Here is a 20,247-nt window from a genome sequence, read left to right as displayed (position 1 = left end):
TTGAACTTACTGTTTGTGAAGCTGAAGTTTGTTCTATTTTTGTGTAAATCTGTGTTTCCTTTTTTTCTAAATGTATTGATCAAACTAAGATCCGGGGAGGGATAAAAAAACAAAACAAAACTGGGCTCTCCCACCTGGAGGGGGAAACCAGGTGGGGATTGCCCAGAGGTGTGAGGAAACCAGGAGCTGCACAGACTACGCTGAGGAAACATGAGTGAGTCATCAGTGAGGAGCGTTCACTACAGCAGCACAAAGTGACAGATGGATGACAATGTAGAGAAAACCGTTGCTGATGCTGCAGTGTGAGACTCGAAAGAGCACACAAGGAGACGCCTTCACAGCAAAACTGAAGCATCTGTCTGTTTTTATTTCTTTTTACTTAAAAAAAGATTAAAAAGATGAAACCTGCAGCTGCTGAGGAGGACCTCGGACTGTGGAGCTTTGTTTCCGGTTGTCCTCCTCTTTGGATTCTTCCGGGATCACAGATTTCTTTAGCCTGTTGTTGGGCCCTGACACTCAGCTATGTGAAGCATCACCGTCATGCTGCTGCAGTTTAAAGAGCTGCACTGCTCTGTCCAAGTTGTAGGTGAGCTGCAGCTACTCTGCAGCTGTTACAGCTCTGCTGCACCTCCACGATGCACTCTGGAAATTCCAAACCAACAGACATTCTGAGTTTAAACCAGAGAGACTGGTGAATCTGATGGCACAGTCACAAAGCTTTGCATAGTTCCAGAGCAGATTCAGTCTGTCCTGCTCAAGTAAATCCATCTTTGTTGCTCAATGCTGAGTCAGAGGGGAGGCACTTGGATTCAGGCGGTTTCCATTATCATGTGGAAACCGCCTGTCACTGTAGTATCGTGTCACATGTGACACATTGCATGTTATCCCTCAGGCCAATCACAGCTCTACATCATCCTGCATGATGCAAATAAGTAAAATGTATTTGTATAACACTTTTTAAGACAGGAATGTGTTACAAAGTACTTTACAAGGAATACAAAAACATATCAGACAAACAACATATTACACAAGAACGTTACCCAAATGTCTGTCTTAAAGATGTGTTTTCAGCTGTTTTTCAAAAGAAGTCACAGAGTCGGTGGTGCGTACAAGGGGTGTAAACTGTTCCAGAGTATTGGTGCTAGGGTTTGGAAAGCGTGATCCTTTGTTTTCAAACGGGTCCGTGGAATAGTCAGAAGACCACTATCAGTGGATCTATAGATCTGGTTTGGAGAGTAAGGGTGAAGAAGCTCGATGATATAAGTGGGGGCCTCTCCTCATAAAGACATAAAAGTTAGAGTGAGGATTTTAAACTGATATCTATACCCAACCAGAAGCCAGTGCAAAGACTTTAACAAGGGAGTGATATGAGTGAATTCATGACTGTGGGTTAACAGCCTTGTTGCGGCATTTTGCACTGCTTGAATGTGATTTAAAGATACCTTTGTCAGACATGTTGTCTGATTTTAGGCTTGATACTCTCTGGAGCAAGAACTAAACACTCAGTCTTGTCTGCGTTCAGCTGCAGAACCATCCAACCATTAATTTACTTAAGACAGTCCATTAGGATGGATAATTTGTTTACTTCCCAAGGTTTAAACGAGATGTACAATTGGATATCATCTGCATACAGATGGTAGGAAATCATTTTGAAACTGCTAATAACTGCTATTAGGCCTAAAGGCAGAATATATAATGAAAATAACAAGGGGCTTAAAACCAATCCTTGTGGAACCCCGCATGAAAATTCAGCTATATCTGACCGAAGGTTTCCTACTGAAACCAAAAGTGATCTAACTGTCAGAAATGATGTGACGCATTTTAGGACAGATCCAGATATCCCTACCATGTGATTTAAGAGGTGGATTAAGATCTGATGATCAAAGGTTGAGCTAAGGTCCAGTAGAACAAGGACTGAGCAAACACCTCTGTCTGTGGCCATCAAAAGGTCATTTGTGACTTTAAGGAGAGCTGTCTCTGTGGAGTGTAACTTTTAAAAACCTGACTGAAAGTTATCGAGACTTTTTCTAATATTTTAGAAATGAAAGGAAGTTTTGAGATGCGTCTGTAGCTTGTCTAAGTGTTGGATCCAGGTTATGCTTTTTCAGCAGAGGTTGAATAACCCCCTGTTTAAAGCACCTGGGGACAGAGCCAGACAGCAGGGAAAAGTTTATCAACGTGACCACAGAGGGCCCAATGGTGTCAAAAACAGAGAAGTAGGTAAGACATCAGCTGGACTCGTTGAGGGTTTCATTTGAGTTAGTATTTCCGATGAATCTTTTAAAGAAACTGGGTGAAAATACTCCATAATTATGGGATGTGGGAGATCACAGTTGAAGGGGAGTTATATTTTCTCTTACGCCACTAATCTTATCTTGGAAAAATCTTAAAAAGGCATTGCAATCCATGTCTGAGAAGACTGGTATACATGGAGTTGGAGGAGAGATGATGCTATTGACTGTATCGAAAGAACCTTAAGATTTCTTTTTCCTACTGCAAGTAGTTTAGAGAAATAAGTGGCTCTCGCATCTTTCACTATGTTGTTAAAGGTAGATAATAGCCCTTTTAAGTGGTGCTTATGAACCTCAAGTTTTGTGGCTCTCCACAGGCACTCAGTTTAACGGCAGATTTGCCTAAAGCTGCGGATAGCTTCTGTGATCCAGGGCGGGGATTTTACAGTGCTGCCTTTCTGATTTTGAAAGGAGCCACTTTATCTAGAATTTTTAGACATTGCAAATTGAAGGATGCCACATGCATCATCAGTTTCAGGTAGATTATTATAAAACCCTCCATCCATCCATTTCTTCGGCTTATCCGGGGCCGGGTCGCGGGGCACCAGCCCAAGCAGAGAAGCCCAGACCTCCCTCTCCCCAGCCACCTCCTCCAGTTTATCCGGGGGAACACCAAGGCGTTCCCAGGCCAGCTGAGAGATATAATCTCTCCAGCATGCCCTGGGTCTGCCCTGGGGCCTCCTCCCGGTGGGACATGGCCGGAAAACCTCGCCCATGAGGCGTCCTTGTCAGATGCCCGAACCACCTCAACTGGCTCCTTTCGATGTGGAGGAGCAGCAGCTTTACTCTGAGCCCCTCCTGAATGGCTGAACTTCTCACCCTATCCTATCTCTAAGGGATTATATTTACACGATATTATAAAACAATTCCACAAATTCTTCTACCACAGAGTCAGTAATTAGACATGAATGCTTCACATGAACAAATGGCAGAGTGTCACAGATAAAGGAGAGATCAAATACAGTACAGGCGTGGGCGTGTGTGTGTAGCAGTCTGTTCAAACTGAAGTGAAAAAACTCGTCATCCTCTGTGTCTCTGCAGAAACGACGATGCAATAAATCAGATGGCCGTCCCTCCCTTCCCCTCTCCCCCTCCACCACCCTCCCTCAGCCCAGCCAGCCCTGAGGTAAACGAACACACACACACACACACACACACAGATGAACAAGACACAACACACAGATGAAGAATACAGCTTCTCTGTCCCCATACCTTTGGATATGTGTTCTCCAGTTTTGAGCAGTGACACTTGTCCTGGTATAAATATCAGGTGCTGCATTTAAAATCCTTTTGTTGAATGAAGCAGTATTTTTGTCTGTTGTAATGTCACTGTGTCAGGCTGAGTGATTACAGACTCGTTAATGTCGCCTTTTTGAGAAAAATATATATACACTGCTACTTTGTCAGTGCTTGGTCACTTTCATGACGTCTTCACGTCATCAACAAGCCGCAATACAGCTGACATTATGTGGTGTAAACCTTTATGATGCCAGCCAGATAGTGTGAAAAGAATAAAAAGGTTTGTCGTCAAAGTTGAAAACAGACCAGAGGAAGCAGGTGAAGGTCACCGTGAGATCATTTAGCCAAACGTCAATGTAAGTGTGAGTAATGGCAGGATGGAGTTCTCTTTAATGACCGTGGTTTAATCCTCAAAATGTTCAGACTGCTGTGTGTAAAATGTTTTGATCTGATTTGTTTGGTCGTCTTGATGAAAAAGTTCACCTGTGAGAATTTGCAGGAGGTGTAGGTAAACGTTTTCAGGTAATGTTTCCTGTCCTTTGTGAAGATGTATGTTAGTGTTTCACAGACGGATGAGCCTTCAGTGTTTGCACAAAGAAGAGAAACTATTCATATTTAAAGTTTAGGGTCGCAAAACAGTCGGTTATTGATTGTTTATGTGGAAGTCCATCAGCTGTGTGACCGTGCTCAGAACACAACAACGTTCAGCTTTGACCTCCACAGAGAAGAAAGTGGCGTCTGCTTGTTTGAGACGAGCACCAAAGTTCATTCTTTGCGTTTGTATGTCAGTGTATCTCGCCCACCCTGCTCAGTGGATCCACCCCCTCTGACGGGCCCTGCCCCCCCGAAGGCTTGACGCTCCACCCGCTGTCGGACGCGCCGGTGAGTGTGAAGCTAAATCTGAAACGGAAACGTGGGAACGAGTTGTAAGTGTGAGCTGATCTGAGATCTGCTTAACAGGACGAGCCAAGCGACGAAGCCGAGCAGAACAGCAGGAGCAGGAACAGCGTCCGTGAGAGTCTGAGAGAGGCCAACACTTTCAGAAAGGTACACAGCCATCAGACTCCGCCCCCAGGGCGTAATTGTTCAGATTATTATGGCAATGTTTACCCTTGGGAACCTTAATACTGACATTCTCTGATCAAACAAACCAGACTTCATGTGAATTTTTCCCAATTTTGGAACTGTTGTCTTCTGTTTACTCCTGACCATCGTCAACTTTATCTTTCTGTCTATAAAAAAACTTTTCCTGTGTATGAATCTCATCAACCTGCAGGTCTCCAAAATCCAAGAAAGTGAAAACAGCCAGAAGAGTGATTTTATTTGGACATATTTCATATCTCCAAAAGTTGATTCTGTTCATCTGGACGTAACATTTTCAGTGGGAGACTTCTTCAGTCTCAGCTGACTGCAGGTTTCCCCAATCTTATAAACAGTACATTTGCATAATAACTGAAACCAGCCCACTGAAGGAACAGTAGGCTGGGAGGTCAGTTCCTTCATCATGATTATGCAAATTCTCATGACCACTGACAACTGATCAATGGCCGTGAGTACCATTCACAGAGAGTTGGGGAATGGCTGCAATCACAGCATTGTACGATGGCGAAAGATGTACGCTTAGGCCCCCTCCTCGATTCAGAGATGGTCTTTCCCTTTTCACGTAAATTGACTCCGCGCTCAAACCAGCGTTCCTCCCTGTCCAGGATGTGTACATCCTTATCATTGATGTGCCAAAAATTGTTCCACCCCAAGGATCCGGTCCTCCGAAACAAACAGAGTAACATAGTGTACGCAGTTAAGTGCCAGGAGGATTGCCAGGACATCGGGGAAACCAAACAAACTCTGGCAAAGCGGATGGCACAACACAGAAGAGCCACCTCGTCAGGCCAGGACTCTGCAATCTATTCACACCTACAGGCCAGTGGACACTCTTTCAATGATGAGGATGTACACATCCTGGACAGGTCACTTGGATGAGTGACGAAACGTTTCTTCCACTGAAAACGCTACTTCCAGATGAACAGAATCAACCTTTGGAGATTTACTAACCTGGATGATTGAGAATGCATCAAGGCGACATATTTCATATTACAAACTTTGTCCTCAGAGGGTTTTGTTCCAGATGTCCCAGAAATTTGACTGAATGAGGACATCAATGTGTCTCCTTGACCCGCTCTGCTCTGTTTCCTCTGCAGAGGCTGAAAGCTGCAGAGTCTCCAGAAAATGAGCTACAGGCTACACTGGAGCAGTGTGAGGTAAATGTCCCACTATCAGAATTGATCCCACTCTCAAGTATTAAAGCTCGTGCGATGCACGGCAGCTCCTGTTTTCTGACTAAGCTCCAAACGTCATGAGGGTGAATCCTATAATCCAACATCTACAGTTTTAATTTGCTGTAAAAAATTATATTGAAGTCTTTTAGCCTTCATCAAAGATCCTGAGATGCTTTGGAGGGGATGGTGCTGTGTGGTCTCAGGTGGAGGATGCCTCGCCTCAGTAACCTATGGATGCTGGCTCAGACTCACACTCCTGTAAAGGTGAAGACTGTGAAGGCCACAGCGCATGATTCACATCATCATCTCCATCAACCGTCGCAGTGAGGCTCTGATGAAAAGTCTGCAGTGAGTCTTTACTCTGAGGAGGCAAACGCTGACCTCTGTGCCCCTCGGCAGCTTGCTGAAGTGTGACGAGTGATTCGGCTTGCCGTGCAACTCAGACTTTCAGGGCCGTGCTGGAGTACCAACACCCCGAAGCCTCAGAGGCATCAGCTGGAAGAGAAAATACTTCATTTCCTGTTCTGGTGTGTTCGCCTTGCATCTAAGCCGTGACGGCTTTGGTGTAGGTCAGCAGTGTCACATCATGTATGACGATGTTACACCGGACTGACTGTGCAGGGTTTCTGTTCACTTTTCCTGATGTTGGTGTGGTTACTGTTATTATGGACTTATTTCACTTCGCTCAGTTTGTTATTCTCAGTCACACAAGAGCCTCTATCAATACATCTGATCTGTGTGCGTGTGTGTGCGTGTGTGTGTGTCCAGTCACACAGTAAACGGATGGCAGCTTCTCCTCCTCTGATCAGCCCCGATCAGCACAGAGGTACAAACACAGACATTTAACTGTGAAAAATCAGATCGACATGCAGACTTCATGTTTCTAAGAGTAAACAGATCCTCGTCCTCCGCAGACCCAACCTGCTGTGCTGTGGTTCCTGGTCAGGAGACACTGCTGGAGATCTGCAAAGGTCGATCTGGACTGGGACTCAGTATAGTGGGAGGAAGAGACACACAGCTGGTAACACACATGCACACACACACACACACACACAGTGTGTAACTTTACAGTCCAGTGCTATACCTGCTTTTGTAACCAGCTGTAAGCATCAGTGATGATCTAACAGCTGTTACTGTCCGTCCTTTTAGAGTTATTAAGGATCACAAATGCTGGAAACTCCTTAAAAAGTGTCAGATCTTTAATTATTGTTTATGCCTTTATTTGATAGTAACAGTGTAGAGAGACAGGAAAGCAGGGAGAGAGAGGGAGGGAAAGACAGCAAAGGTCCGTGGGTCAGACTCCAACCCGGGCCCATGGCATGTGGTTGCCAGCTCATCACACTGAGCTAAACTGGCACCAAACACACTAGATGTTCACGTGAGCAGCTAAATTGTTTCTCCGTTAAATAAGGTTTTTACAGAAAATAACTGGCTGACTGGCAGGCAATCAGGAATGAGTGCTGGACACACCGTTCTGTGACAGAAAGCCTGACGTTCACACTTTGCCTGTAGAATCTGTGTTTAGTATTTGGTGTGAGACAGATTTGAGTGAGAGTCTCACACTCTCCGCAGCATCGAGGACGGTGCTGAGAATGCTCAGCCTTTTTCGATAATCGATTTTCTGATTAAAATCGATTTCGGCTTGAATAAAGTCATATCGATTCATTAAATCCCAAATCAATTTATAAATATAAATGTATTTTGCCAGAAACGCCAGAATCTAAGGTTAAACCTCACAAAACTATTTCAACAACCACCAAACCGCTAAAGCAGTAAATGAGAGCAGGATTCCACACAAAGACGTAAACACAAAGCGCGGACCCGACGCATCAGAATCAGTGAAATGTCGTCTTTCTCACCCGATGGCACGTACCCAGACGTGTACGTACAGTTGGAGCTGAAAGCCGACAGCTCACAGATTCTGAAGCTGCAGGTTTAGTCACTCTCCAATGAAAGTTGACTGAACCAGCAGCAAAAGAAGATCCAAACTACGCTTCACATTTCGCTTCACATAAACATCGACATGAATTCCCTCTTACTTTTGCTATTTTGCTTCCACCACAATAAAATCACACTTCCCGCACAGCTCTTTCTCTCTCTGTCAGTGTACTTTAAGAACAGTTTCCCATCTCAAATCTCTGTTTTCTGAATTATTTGCTTGGTTAATACCCACCAGTCATAAATGATCAGAATTATAATATTTCTATAAATGACAAACTGGAGGACTTTGATCAAATCTGGAGGTCACTCACTGAGTATCTGGAAACTATGGACAAACAAACTACTATGTGGGCTTTACCCTAGGTTATAACAAAGTGATAGCACTCTGGGATCAGGGAAGGGTGTGGGGAGGGAGGTTTTTTTTGTTGTTGTTGTTTGGTATTTTCTACCGTCTTGGTTGTCTGTTTCATTTTTTGTTGTTGTTGTTTCCCCCTTTCTTGGTGATAAAAATATAAAAATTAAGCGATATCAGCCCATGGGGCATTTTTGCAATCGTTACTTGTGCTTCACTGTAAAAATATTTGAAGAGAGAGAGAGGTTATATAATAACCTCTCTCTCTTTACATTTAGAAATATAATATTTCTAAATGTCGGAGTCAAAATTGAATCTCTCTCTTCTTGTTTCTCCACTAGGATGCCATCATGATCCACGAGGTGTATGAAGAAGGAGCTGCAGCCAGAGATGGGCGTCTGTGGGCCGGAGACCAGATACTGGAGGTATTCACAGACACAGCACCACCCACGGGAGGAGGCACCCATCCACCTGTCATTACATCATTAACAGGATGTATACGAGCCATAACATTAGCTGGCGAATGTAGTTACTGCTCACAGTAGGAGGTCCGACCTTCTGCAGAGAGTCATCAAAAACTCAGTTAGATCAAAAAGATATTTTGATTTGAAAGTTGAATCTAATGTTGTCTGCTCAGAAACGAACCTGCTTCAGCTCCCCCTGCTCAAACACAGCTCATACATCCACCGTCTGTGTGTGTGTGTGTGTAGGTGAATGAAGTGGATCTCCGCGGGGCGTCCCACGAGGAGGCGATCGCCGCCCTGCGTCAGACACCGGCTAAGGTCCGTCTGACAGTCCTGAGGGATGAGGCTCAGTACAGAGATGAGGAGAACCTGGACGTCTTTAAGGTGGAGCTGCAGAAAAAGAGCGGCAGAGGGCTGGGGCTCAGCATCGTCGGGAAGAGGTCCGCATTAAAAAAAAAAAAAAAAAACCCTGTCAGGAAAATTAAGGAAGTCATGAGATCTGATTTTAGGAGGATTACGTCTCATTTTTGTTTATAATGACAGGAAAACATCAGAGTTAAATCTGTTTCTGCTTAAAGTTTGTCTTGGGAATGTTTTTTTGACTACAGATGAGAAAATGTCACCTGTCTGTCTGTCTGTCCGTCCCAGGAGTGGCAGCGGTGTGTTTATCTCAGAGGTGGTCAGAGGGGGCGCCGCTGAGCTGGACGGCCGGCTGATGCAGGGAGATCAGATTCTGTCAGTGAACGGTGATGACGCGAGACATGCCTCCCAGGAAGCCGTGGCTGCCATCCTGAAGGTGCTGAACAGTACTCTGAGCTTTTACTGCAGTAACACTGATCTGTAGAAGTACTGATACTACACTTAATCAGAAGCACATGCTGAGGCGAAGCTTTTTATTTCACGCACTAACAGATCATTTTCATTGGTCGGTCACTAGAAGTGAGAGATTTCTGTGTTTCACTGACAGACCTAAAAAAAATTAGATTACTGGATTCAGATTGTTCCACAAACACTAAAGAGGCGGTGCATGAACGTGTTTCTTCACGTAGAAAAAGTAAAATTTCGAGGACACAAAGAGTGCATGAGGAATTTAGGGAACATGTTCCAGCATTTTCTTTTCCAACACTGCTGCTCGGTCTTTACCACGCTACCTGATTCTAACTCTGAAAGCAGACCTTTTATCATGTGCTTCTGCTGCTGAAAACATTTCAGAGTTAACACAGAGCTGCAGGAATGCGTTAGCATCCCTCACTTCCTGTTTCCCCGCGTGGATGTTTCAGTTATTTGCAGCCCTGTAACACAACAGTAAATACCTCCCACTGTTAAAGCTTTCCACGACTTCGCTCAAAGTCAGCGTCACACTTTTTTTTGAGATGATCTCAAATTGATGCAAACTTCAGCGCTAGTTTACCATAAAAGTCTTTACTGCAGCTCTGAGGTGGTCCGGTTTAACGTGTGTGTGTGTTTGTGTGCTTGTGTCCGTCCTGCAGTGTGCTCGGGGTCCTGTCCTGTTGGAGCTCGGCCGACTCAAAGCTGCCTCCTGGATCACATCCAGACGTAACTCACATGGGAGCCAGGTGTGAGAGAGTTCAGATTTATGATGGTCCCTAACACTGTAAGATAAGCAATACTACAAGCCCAAAGATACAAAATCCCAACAATCAGATCGCCATGAGCAAGCACTTGGTGGTAGTGGGAAGGAAAAACTCCCTTTTAACAGGAAGAAACCTCCAGCAGAGCCAGGCTCGGGGAGGGGCGACCGTCAGTAGGGAAAGAGGAAAGAAGAATAGCACAGAGAGACGGGTTCATTAAATCAGAGTTTAGTCCTTTCTGTTTTTTTGTTTGTGCTTATGTTAGTCAGGACACCTGAGCAGGGATTCAAACCAGCAGGCTTGGATGGCTCACCAGCTGTTCCTTCTGCTCCTCTTTCCCACGATGACCCACCCCGGGTCTGAGTTCATTCTGGAACAGAGCGCCAGGATTGTCCTGATCTCAGCTTTAACAAAATAAACCTGCTTCCTGTGTAAACTGTAAAGCGATGATGGACATGCCTCCTCACCTGGGAGCACCTGAACTAGATTTTCTTTCTCTGACATGGCGAGCAGCGTGAGCTGATATGACACTTCCTGTTTCAGATGAGTCACGCCAGCACAAACAGCTCAGGCGTTCCAGCTCCTTCCCTCACACAGTCCCCTGAGCCATCTGACCCCCCAACCTCAAGCCTGCCCCTCAATAACAACGCCGAGCCCACTGGTGAAATCACTTCCTCCACCTCAGGTAGACACATGTGATTGGTCAGAGTGATGCAAATGTGTTGATTACAGAGAGAGCACTGATCGCGATTTCTCTGCTGTGTGTGCAGGGCTCGACGAAGGCATCCGAACAGTGGAGATCACCAGGGTAATGACCTCACATGCACACACAAACACACTGTAGGTCACCTGACCTCTGATCCCTGGATTGCTGTAAAATAATAACTCACATGAATAGTGCAGACCGGATGTCACTGTCACCGCACAGTGAGAAGGTCCGCGTCCACCTTTTATTTTATATTTTTATTTCCATCAAACCACAGGAAAAAACTAAAACAGTGAGTTCTGGATAAGAAAGACCCGTAGCTGCGATTTCATGGTTAAAGCTAGATGTCATTCTGCTCTCCTTTTATTCTTCCACCCGTGTATCTCAGGGTCTCGGCGACTCCCTTGGGGTGAGTGTAGCAGGAGGGAAGGGCAGTCCTCTGGGTGACATCCCCATCTTCATCGCCATGATTCAGGCCAGCGGAGTCGCTGCTAAAACCCACCAGCTCAAGGTGACTGAGACCACGCCTTTTCCACCTGAACACTGCACCCACCAACCATGTGAAAAAAACAGGCTGAAACCAAACTTTAGTCTCACTGTAGCTGTGTGGGTGTGCAGGCGGGGAGCAGACTTCGTCACAGGGCCACGATGCCCCCCCTAAAGTAAAAGTTGGATCAGTTATAAGTATAAAGGCTTGGTTTAAGGGTAGGAGGAGGCTGGAGAGATGAGGCCGTCTCCAGGAAGTGATGGAAACGTGTCTCTCTGTGTTTTCAGGTGGGAGACAGGATCGTCAGTGTTAACGGGCAGTCTGTGGACGGCCTGTCTCACAGCGAGGTCGTGGCCATGCTAAAGAACAGCTACGGAAACATCAGCCTGCAGGTAAAACATGCCTGGCACACCTGTACACGGGGAGGACTGTGAGAATGCAGGTGGTGAGCAACACTCCAACATGTGACCCCACTATTACAGCAGATTTACTGGAAAACTGAGGCGGACAACAGGGTCAGGCCAAGTAATGTCTGCAACTGTTGGGGGGGTGGACTGGAGTCTGGACTACACACACTGTGCATTTTTCCTCTGATTGGAGGAGAAAGTAAAGCAATAAAAAGAAGAAGCACTGTGGAACGCCTTTTGGTTCAAAAACACTTGTGAGCACTTGTGACCCACAGTGATGCCAGAGGGTGGAAGTTCATCCACTGCCTGATCTTTGCCCGACAAACCTAAGATGCAGCAATGAGCTGATAACACACGGAGAGATTTTGCTCTCCGTGTGTTATCAGAAGTTTGTTTTATTTGTGAGCATCACAGGAAGAACATGGAAGCCCGGGTGAGACGTTCTGGATCACTCGATGGGAAAGTCTCTCTACAACACCAGAGCCTCCGGAGCTCATGATTAGCTTCTCGACAGCATCATCATTAATCAGTGTGTGTGCACCCAAATGACATGAAGTAAATACTGCCTGCGTTCCCCAGTGTTTGTGCTGCTTTGGGATTTGTTCATAAAATGCCCTTTTACTGTCACGTTCGTCATTCAGGGGATAAAAATGCTCAGTAAAGAGAGAGAACCCAACCGCTCAGAAACTCAGAGGTCTGTCACGTGTTTACATTCAGAGCACACATGGATTATTCTGATTTCTCCGTGGCTGTGTGTGTGTGTGTGTGTGTGTGTGCGCGTGCGCCTCTCAGGTGGTGGCGGACACCAACATCAGCGCCATCGCCTCACAGGTGGAAAGTCTGACCAGCAGCTCCAGTCCGTCGGACAACACTGACACACACACAGCAGAGCCTGAGTGAGTACACACACACACACACTCAGGAGTAATGACAGGAAGTACTGATCTGACCCCAAGTCTCTCCTCCCCCTCCTCGTCAGCGGTCCACGGCCTCGCAGCATCAGCCTAGAAAAAGGTTCAGAGGGGCTCGGCTTCAGCATCGTCGGTGGCTTCGGCAGTCCGCACGGAGACCTGCCGATCTACGTGAAGACCGTCTTCAGCAAGGTCAGGACCCGTCTCTGTCTGATGATGTCACGTGCTGCAAGGCACTGGGAATGTAAACGTGCTGCGTGTCGGCTGATTTCAGGGCGCGGCAGCGGCGGACGGGCGTCTGAAACGAGGCGATCAGATCCTGGCGGTGAACGGAGAGAGTCTGCAGGGAGCGACGCACGAACAGGCCGTTGCCATCCTGAAAAAACAGAGAGGAACGGTCACGCTGGATGTCCTGTCATAACACACGTCTGCTCACACACCTGCACACACACACGGAGCTCCTGCTGCGACGCACACGCTCAGACTCTTGGACAACAACTCTGATAGTCACTCTGAACCCCAACACGCAAAAAATTGACAAAAGAAACGGTGTCAGACACACGCGCGCGCGCACACTTCCTGTGCACGGGTTGGTGGGTTTTGGCCGTCTTTACATGTTAAACAGAGCTTCTCAACCTCTGGGTTGGGGCGCCACATTGGGTCTCAGCTGATGAGTTCGTGCTTGCTGTTTGGATCTAAAGTAAACTTCCCGCGCTGTAGTTTTCACGCTGTAATATTTAATCCTTAAACAGGCATGCCCACGCTTTCTAAAACACCACAAATCAAAGAGCTCCTAAACAGATAATAAAGTGTAGTTACCTGGCTCTTGTCCACCCTCTTGGACTGCAGTTGGTGGTCCTTCCAGATGCACCTAGGGAGCAGTAACTCATCTTTGAAGTGCTGCTGGTGAGTTATTTTGCATCTGCAGAATCAGCGGTCACAAACCTGCTCACAGAATAATGGCTGTGAGCAGCGTAACAGCTCGATCCAAAATACGGCCAGATCAATGTTCTGCCCCCCCCCCTTTCATCTGTACTACAATAACGAGCAGGTCGGTCTGACACCACCCAGCTCAAGCTGTCCTCGACTGTACAGCAACATGAGTGGCTCATTTGTTTCTCACTAGGTGCTGATTGGCTGATTTTGCAGTTAAAGCAGTTTTCCTGTCTTAGCCTGTCTAGTTCGAGAGACTGAGAACGAGAAGGAATTAATTGAGCGCTAATAAACTGATCTCGCACCACGTTGTTCTCAGGTAGAGATAAAAACGAGTCAGCTGATATCCTGTAGCATCAATTCTGTCCTGTAATCGTGGAACCGACCCAACCCAACTATAAAATCTGATGTCATAACCCAGAACCAGGTTGAGAAGCTCTGCTATTATTTATCCTTTGATCGACACAACGCTCCGTACTGACGGAGGGATGGCCAAATCAGCCTGCACTAACTGATACTAACTGAGACACGGACTGATGTGAAACTTCACGAATGGAACCAGGGAACAAAAAGGGAAAGATGTGGCTGATGTTAGCCTAGCATCTCTTCTGTGGTCTACTGTTAGCCGTGTAGTAGCCGTTATTGTAAAAGTGAAGACCGATGTGGAGCGTAACGCTGCTGACTGTCAGCTTCCCTTTTTTTTTTCTGCCATCACAACCAGCCAAACATGAAAGAAACAGCTGCTAGCCTTTAGTTTCATCCTCATATTGGCTCTATACCTGTGATTTTCCACTCCAAACCTTTTTTTCCATTTTTAAGAACTTTCCTTTGGGTCTAAAAGCACTTTTTCACCGCAGGAACTCAAACAATGCACAATCTGGAGCAAACATTTACAAGAGCAGGCTCCAGTGGTCCCTTCAGAGTTTAACCAATCAGCATGCACCACACCCAGCAGTACAGGAAGCCGAGCCAGAAAGCACAATGTTTCCCTAAACCTAATCAAACTGTAGCTGGACATATATTTTAAAATAACTAACTGTAAACACCAAGTCTAAAAATAATTCCACTTCCTGTTTGATGGTTTCATCCACGACAACCTGCAGCTCATGTGGCTATGTTTGGACTGCAGCATAAACAACGCATAGTTATGTGACTGGCCAGTTCAAATATTTGAGCTTCATTAATAAGATCTTTAAAGAACTTCACTTTTAGTTTTATAGCTCAAAGGTGTGCAACAGGCAGATGGGAAACTCTAAGGGGTGGGGGTGGGGGATGTCTCCTGGCAGTTAGACCCTGGTTCCTGCTGTGGAAAAGGTTCATGTTTAGATCTGAAAATTACAGTCATCGTTGGGTTTTAATTACTGTTTTGTTATTTTGTCAATTATTGAACAAGAAAAGTGGCCAAAAACCTCCCTATGAAAAAATATAAACCTGTAAGAGCTGAAATCTCTAAACTTGTTTCCACATAAATTATAGAAGATGAAAAGAGACTAATAACACAAAGTTTGTCTAGAAATGTGGAAACTGTTTCTTGCCAACATCGCCATCTAATAGAAAATGTTGTGTCCTAAAAACCTGCAAACTGTTCACTCAAAATCTGGGAAATGAAAACAGTGGGCGTGAAGCTCATTAAAATATCCCTTCATAACAGAGGTATATTTATTTTTGATTCCTTTTTATTTATTCAAGTGCTTCCACTGTATTTCTGTTGTTTAGCCAAACATGTTAAACTGTGCCATCATTTGATACCATCACATATCCTCTGTTTCCGTACGCTGACTGCTGAACAGAGCCCACACAAGCATACCGATGTGAAACTCTCGCTATCTTCCACTGAGTTCGTGCAACACTTTATAGAACATGTAAACATGTCTGTCTCCATGGAGATGACTCTCAGGACTTGGTGGGTATGGAGACTCCTGTCGCCCCTGGCAACAGATACAGTGTCTTCCACATTGTAGTTGAAGGAGACGTGAATAAGCATCGGGCCGACATTCAGTGAAATCCTTGCGTTCTCCGTCTTTATCAACATGTTCTTTTCTTTGCTGCGGTCAGTCATAGCCGCAATCTGCTACTGATCTCTGCAGTCATGAGGAGGTGTGACCACAAGCAACCTCCTGCAACCGGTGGTTACCGTGGCGTTCCTGACCGGTCTTTAGGCCTGTGCAACTGCGTTCTGAACCCTCTCACCTCTGAGTATAAGCAAAGAATATTGGCTGTTTTCACTCAGGCGTGCATAAAAGTCCACACTGAGCAGCTTTTTTCTGGTTTCTTCTCCATGAGGAGTCTGTCCTGTGTTACCAGCTCTGTAAAACAGCAGAAGCTAACCTGAGAAAGTGTGGAAACTGGAGAAGAGCTTTCCCCAGAGCTGTCACAGGCCTTCAAATTCAGGTCTGCTGGTGGCAGATAACTGCAGCTATCTGCAAGTTGCAAATTGCAACCAACTTCTTGCAATAAACTTCTAATATTAATTCTCATCTAGCATCCAGATCTTCTCATTCAACAAATATGAGTAGAGCTCTCAGTTTAATCCCTTTCATTAAATATCCAGTATTTATGAGCAGCTGTCCTGAAGTGCTAAGAAACTTGTTTTAGAGTGAGAACACGACGATCCAACTGAATGTCAGCATTTTGCTTTGAATGGTTTCCTACTGTGCAGGTAGCTGTTTGTAGCTGCGCATCTTCGTCTGACTCAAGTGTTTAGCAGCAGCTGAGCACCGGCCTCAGCAGCATCCTGTACTTTATACATATCAATCAAATGCAAAATACTGTATGTTCAACTTTTACTTTGTCATAATTATTGTCTTAATTTTTTGGTACTTCATATGCAAATGCCAGAGTAGATGAAATCTAATTTATTTTTGATCTTGTTGAGAATTAACAATGTATTTTTGTTGCTGTTGTGTTGTCATGAGCACTAATATGTCCAAATATCAGAAATCAGAGTGGAAACCTGCAGCTTTGGTCTGCTAGCGCTTCCTTGTTATTCTGCATCATTTCTTAATCATGTTCTCAGAGGTTGTTGAGAAAATTTGTTTGATTTCAAATAAATAACTGATAATAGATCCAAACTGACTTTGAAGGACTGTTTTACTGTATGATTCTCAGTTCAAAATGATCTGTAGCCAATCAGAAGAAAGGGTTGTTTTTTGTTTTGTTTTTTTTTACTGCTGGCAGGTAAGCAGTCAAGATTTATTTCATGGAGCTGAAATATTGGTAATGACCCAGAGACCAACCAGAAGTTTGAAACCGAATGAGGTTTGTACTAGTATGTACAATGTACTAGTTTTTCATTAGCTGTTCACTAGCGGTTCACTAGTTGTTCATTAGCTGTTCACTAGCCATTTGTTACTGAGTCTACTCAGTACAATTCATTTTATTTCAGGCTGGTTTTGCTCATTTTAGTTTACCTTTTGGTTTTTGAATTGTTTAGTTTTCAAAGCCACTTTCAGTAACTGGGGATCAGGTGCCTGGTCCACATTGGACCTGGCCAGGCCCAAATGTGGTGGCACATGGCAGTTGGGCCATAGTCCCATCACTTAAGGACTGACCACCAGTCTGTTACCAGTGAGGTAACAGTCTGCTGTGGTGAGGAGAGAGCTGAGCTGGGAAGCATCAATTTACCAGTCGATCTATCTTCATAATCTTATCTATGGTCATGAGTTCCAAGTAGTGACAAAATTAAATTAGATCACGGATATTACCAGCAAAAATATGGAAGTATTTGTTTGAACACAACACAATACACAACATTTTTACAGGAATCCTCAGTGTCATTAAAGAAAACACCACACCCTCAGCATCAGGCTGTACAAATCTTTATTTCTGCTGTGACGTTTTAATATGGTGACTGACTCACTGCTGCCTCTGCTGGACATTAGAGGAACTGCAGGTGACTTTTATTAACTCCATTCAACCCCCCACCCCCAAAAGCCGGATTCTGCTGTTGTTAGTCTCTTCAGTGTTTACTGTGGTGTTGAATGATTAATCAGAGACCCGACACAGCAGTTTGTTAGAAAACATAACTTATTAATGAGCACAGAGTCAGCACAGTCGATGAAGCTTTAACAAACACAGCAGCTGATGCGTTACTCTGAGTACAGATCATTGATATTAATTCCACACATTCAATTATTCACAATCAGGAGGAAAAATCAAGCCAATCATACAGTAAGTGCTCTGGTGAACTCCTCACACCTTAAAACACACACGCGTACAACAAATCAAAAAATTACAATTTGCACGAAAAGAATTTCGTGTCTCTCCAGACTCCATGTTGAGACAGCCAATAGACTCTCTGCAGGGCAGTCACATGGGGGTTGTCTTGCCATTGATGTCGGCTGCCAGGTTGTTGAAGGCGTTTGGTGCATCTTTGCTCCTGATGGACAAACAACAGATTCAGTGAAGAGTGCATCTAAAGCTTCTCAGAGTTCATTAGCAGTAGCTGTGAATGTGGTTGGACTCCAGCGTTAGGATACCTGAGCTGGGAACTATTGTTTTTACTCAGTTACTCATATTTGATAGTAATGTACCTCAATTTGGAAGAACGATTTGTGCCTTCACCATGCGACTTTTTATTTTCATCTTTCTGACCACGGCAATAAGTGAGGAGTGAGGACTTGGCAGGCTGTGGTATACAGCACTGTGAAGGCATCACAGGAGCTGGAGGTGAGTGAGGGTGAGTGGAGGCGAGTGGAGGCGTGCTGGAAGTGTACTGGAGGCGTGTGTTTCTGGTTTTTGTGTTGAAGTTAACCACAGAGGGCGCTGATGGCGACTCTGACGCTCTGTGACTGTGTGGCTGTGTTTGAGCACTGAGTGTGTTTAAGGGAAGAAGCTTTGGCCCTCAGGTCGTTTTGATGGAGGTTTTTGTGTTTCTACCTGAAGGCGTCCAGATTAGTCTCGTAGGTGTTTTTGTTCCCTGACTCAGTGCTCTTCCTCCTGGTGCAGAACAAAAACGAGAAGTAGAATAAACGGTCGTGATCACAATCAGATTTTTATGTCTCAAGGATCTTTGGTGTTACAGAAGCATCTTCAGCGTTTCCTGTCTTGTTCCTACCTGATGGAGCTGAGGCGCATGTCATACAGGTTGCTGCTGACAATGTCACGTTCTCTCACATCTTCAATGCTTGTCCTGCTGCGCAGACACAGAAAAATCACAGAATGTAACGTTTCTGCAGTGAAACATTCAAACGGTTCTTCGGCGGTATTTGGCCAACTGACCTGCTGGGGTTTTCACACCACGCCTTCTTCGCCAGGATGACGACGAAGGCGAGGAACAGGAAGCCGCAGACGGCAATGATGCCGGTCAGCCACTGAGGCAGTGCCCGCTCGTTGGTGTTAGTGGGCTCTGCAAAGCAAACACACAGAGGGGTCAAAGGTCAGAGAAAAGATGAAGCTCTGATGGTTTTCCAGCACAGAAAATATCACGTCGACTTCCAGACGCGAGCTAAACCTTCGCCTACAATCCTCACTTTTTCAAACTGGTTCAGCTTCACTGTCATTACAGTGAATTAAAAGCACTTTTTAAATCCACGAAACGTTATTTAAGCCAGACTTTTAGTAGATTTGTCAGAAGTGTAAATAAACCTGTCATTTTTTCCACAGGCACAGATCTCAGTCCAACAGAGCACCTTTGGGATTTGGTGAAACGGGAGATTCTTACCATGGATGCAGCAGCTGTGCAACAATGTCATGATGATGTCACATCAACATGTACCAAAGTCTCTGAGGATTGCTTCCAGCAGCTTGTTGAATCTACTAATGAGGCGTACCTAATAAAGTGTCCGATGAGCTTGTATACTCGGGGTACGTGAAGTGATTATTTAATGGTGTGATTGGTGAAGCTGTCAGATAATTAACACTGTTAAGCTTTTATAGCTTGACCCTTACAGTCATTAACAGCTGATATGTACTTGTTTGTTTCCTAGTTTGTGTCCTTGGTTGTTTCCTTGTTTGTTATCAGTTTTTAAACATGATATTAGCAGTACATTCGAAAATCGCCTTTGTGATGTTGGGTGATATTTCGATCAGGGTAGATTGGAGATTAATTTAAAGCTTTGAATGAAGCACAGTGACAAACACACACACGATATTAATAAAACATCAGACCTTTGAGTTTACGGTGTGAGAATTCATTTTATAACCATAAAAGCTGCATCCTTATCTTTATCTTCATCAACATTTCCTTTTAAACTCACTAAAATTAAGCTGATAATAGCTAAATAGACGTGCAGGTCCACAACAAACCAGAGTTTCTGCTCAACATGCGACCAATCAGGAAAGCTTCTAATGTGAATCACTGATGAACTGAGAATGTTTCAGGGAAAACGAGACATTCCCGACAGCAAACGGGAATTCTTCAGTTTTCTGACAAAACATTTTTAGAGAAGGTTGGTACCTGTCTGAGCAGTCACCGTTCCGATGGCGAGCAGTAAACAGGAAGTCAGTGCGCAGAGCGTCCCCATGGCTGAGTCTGTGAGGAAAACTGGAGCTGCTGCAGTCGAGTTAAAGACAGAGTGAGGACGAGGCTCTGGGAGCAGCAGCTCCCTGCAGGCCTGTCAATGTTTAACCCTCAACACAGACGAGCTTTTACTGCTCGCCCATCACCTGTCTTCAACGTCATGCTGGAACAATCCACGGCCTTCATTC

At 45.0% G+C, this 20,247-nt stretch overlaps 2 protein-coding genes across 11 annotated transcripts in view; one reads left to right on the top strand and one right to left on the bottom strand.

Moving 5' to 3' along the window:
* The window catches only part of patj (PATJ crumbs cell polarity complex component), a 79,180-nt gene extending 62,515 nt beyond the window's left edge, over nt 1-16,665 (top strand). For all 9 annotated transcript variants that reach the window (XM_035907623.2, XM_035907622.2, XM_035907626.2 and 6 more), the window contains exons 31-47: nt 3,333-3,417; nt 4,320-4,412; nt 4,491-4,577; nt 5,729-5,788; nt 6,575-6,632; nt 6,721-6,827; nt 8,441-8,524; nt 8,810-9,003; nt 9,212-9,359; nt 10,054-10,140; nt 10,699-10,840; nt 10,926-10,963; nt 11,250-11,372; nt 11,636-11,740; nt 12,548-12,651; nt 12,735-12,858; nt 12,941-16,665. In XM_035907623.2, coding sequence (XP_035763516.1) covers nt 3,333-3,417; nt 4,320-4,412; nt 4,491-4,577; nt 5,729-5,788; nt 6,575-6,632; nt 6,721-6,827; nt 8,441-8,524; nt 8,810-9,003; nt 9,212-9,359; nt 10,054-10,140; nt 10,699-10,840; nt 10,926-10,963; nt 11,250-11,372; nt 11,636-11,740; nt 12,548-12,651; nt 12,735-12,858; nt 12,941-13,087 — 1,786 coding nt within the window. In that variant the 3' untranslated portion in view covers nt 13,088-16,665. The remainder of the gene's footprint in view (nt 1-3,332; nt 3,418-4,319; nt 4,413-4,490; nt 4,578-5,728; nt 5,789-6,574; nt 6,633-6,720; nt 6,828-8,440; nt 8,525-8,809; nt 9,004-9,211; nt 9,360-10,053; nt 10,141-10,698; nt 10,841-10,925; nt 10,964-11,249; nt 11,373-11,635; nt 11,741-12,547; nt 12,652-12,734; nt 12,859-12,940) is intronic.
* Nucleotides 16,666-17,411: 746 nt separating this feature from the next.
* Nucleotides 17,412-20,143, bottom strand: pdzk1ip1 (PDZK1 interacting protein 1). 2 transcript variants are annotated; one of them, XM_035907627.2, is made up of 5 exons: nt 19,997-20,143; nt 18,820-18,946; nt 18,656-18,733; nt 18,478-18,537; nt 17,412-17,977 (listed from the first exon to the last, which is right to left on the bottom strand). In XM_035907627.2, exons 1-5 carry the CDS (start codon nt 20,061-20,063, stop codon nt 17,908-17,910), a joined length of 402 nt encoding a protein of 133 aa, XP_035763520.1. In that variant the 5' UTR covers nt 20,064-20,143; the 3' UTR covers nt 17,412-17,907. The 2 variants fall into 2 exon arrangements, with proteins under 2 accessions (XP_035763520.1, XP_006790358.1); XM_006790295.3 differs by having other exon boundaries at nt 18,656-18,730.
* Between the last annotated feature and the right edge of the window lie 104 nt (nt 20,144-20,247).

The sequence above is a fragment of the Neolamprologus brichardi genome, chromosome 23 (assembly GCF_056152115.1).
Source record: "Neolamprologus brichardi isolate AB-2024 chromosome 23, ASM5615211v1, whole genome shotgun sequence".
In the NCBI taxonomy this organism is placed as follows: domain Eukaryota; kingdom Metazoa; phylum Chordata; class Actinopteri; order Cichliformes; family Cichlidae; genus Neolamprologus; species Neolamprologus brichardi.
Note: the sequence above shows the minus strand (reverse complement) of the source record. Positions and strands in the feature narration are given on the sequence as shown.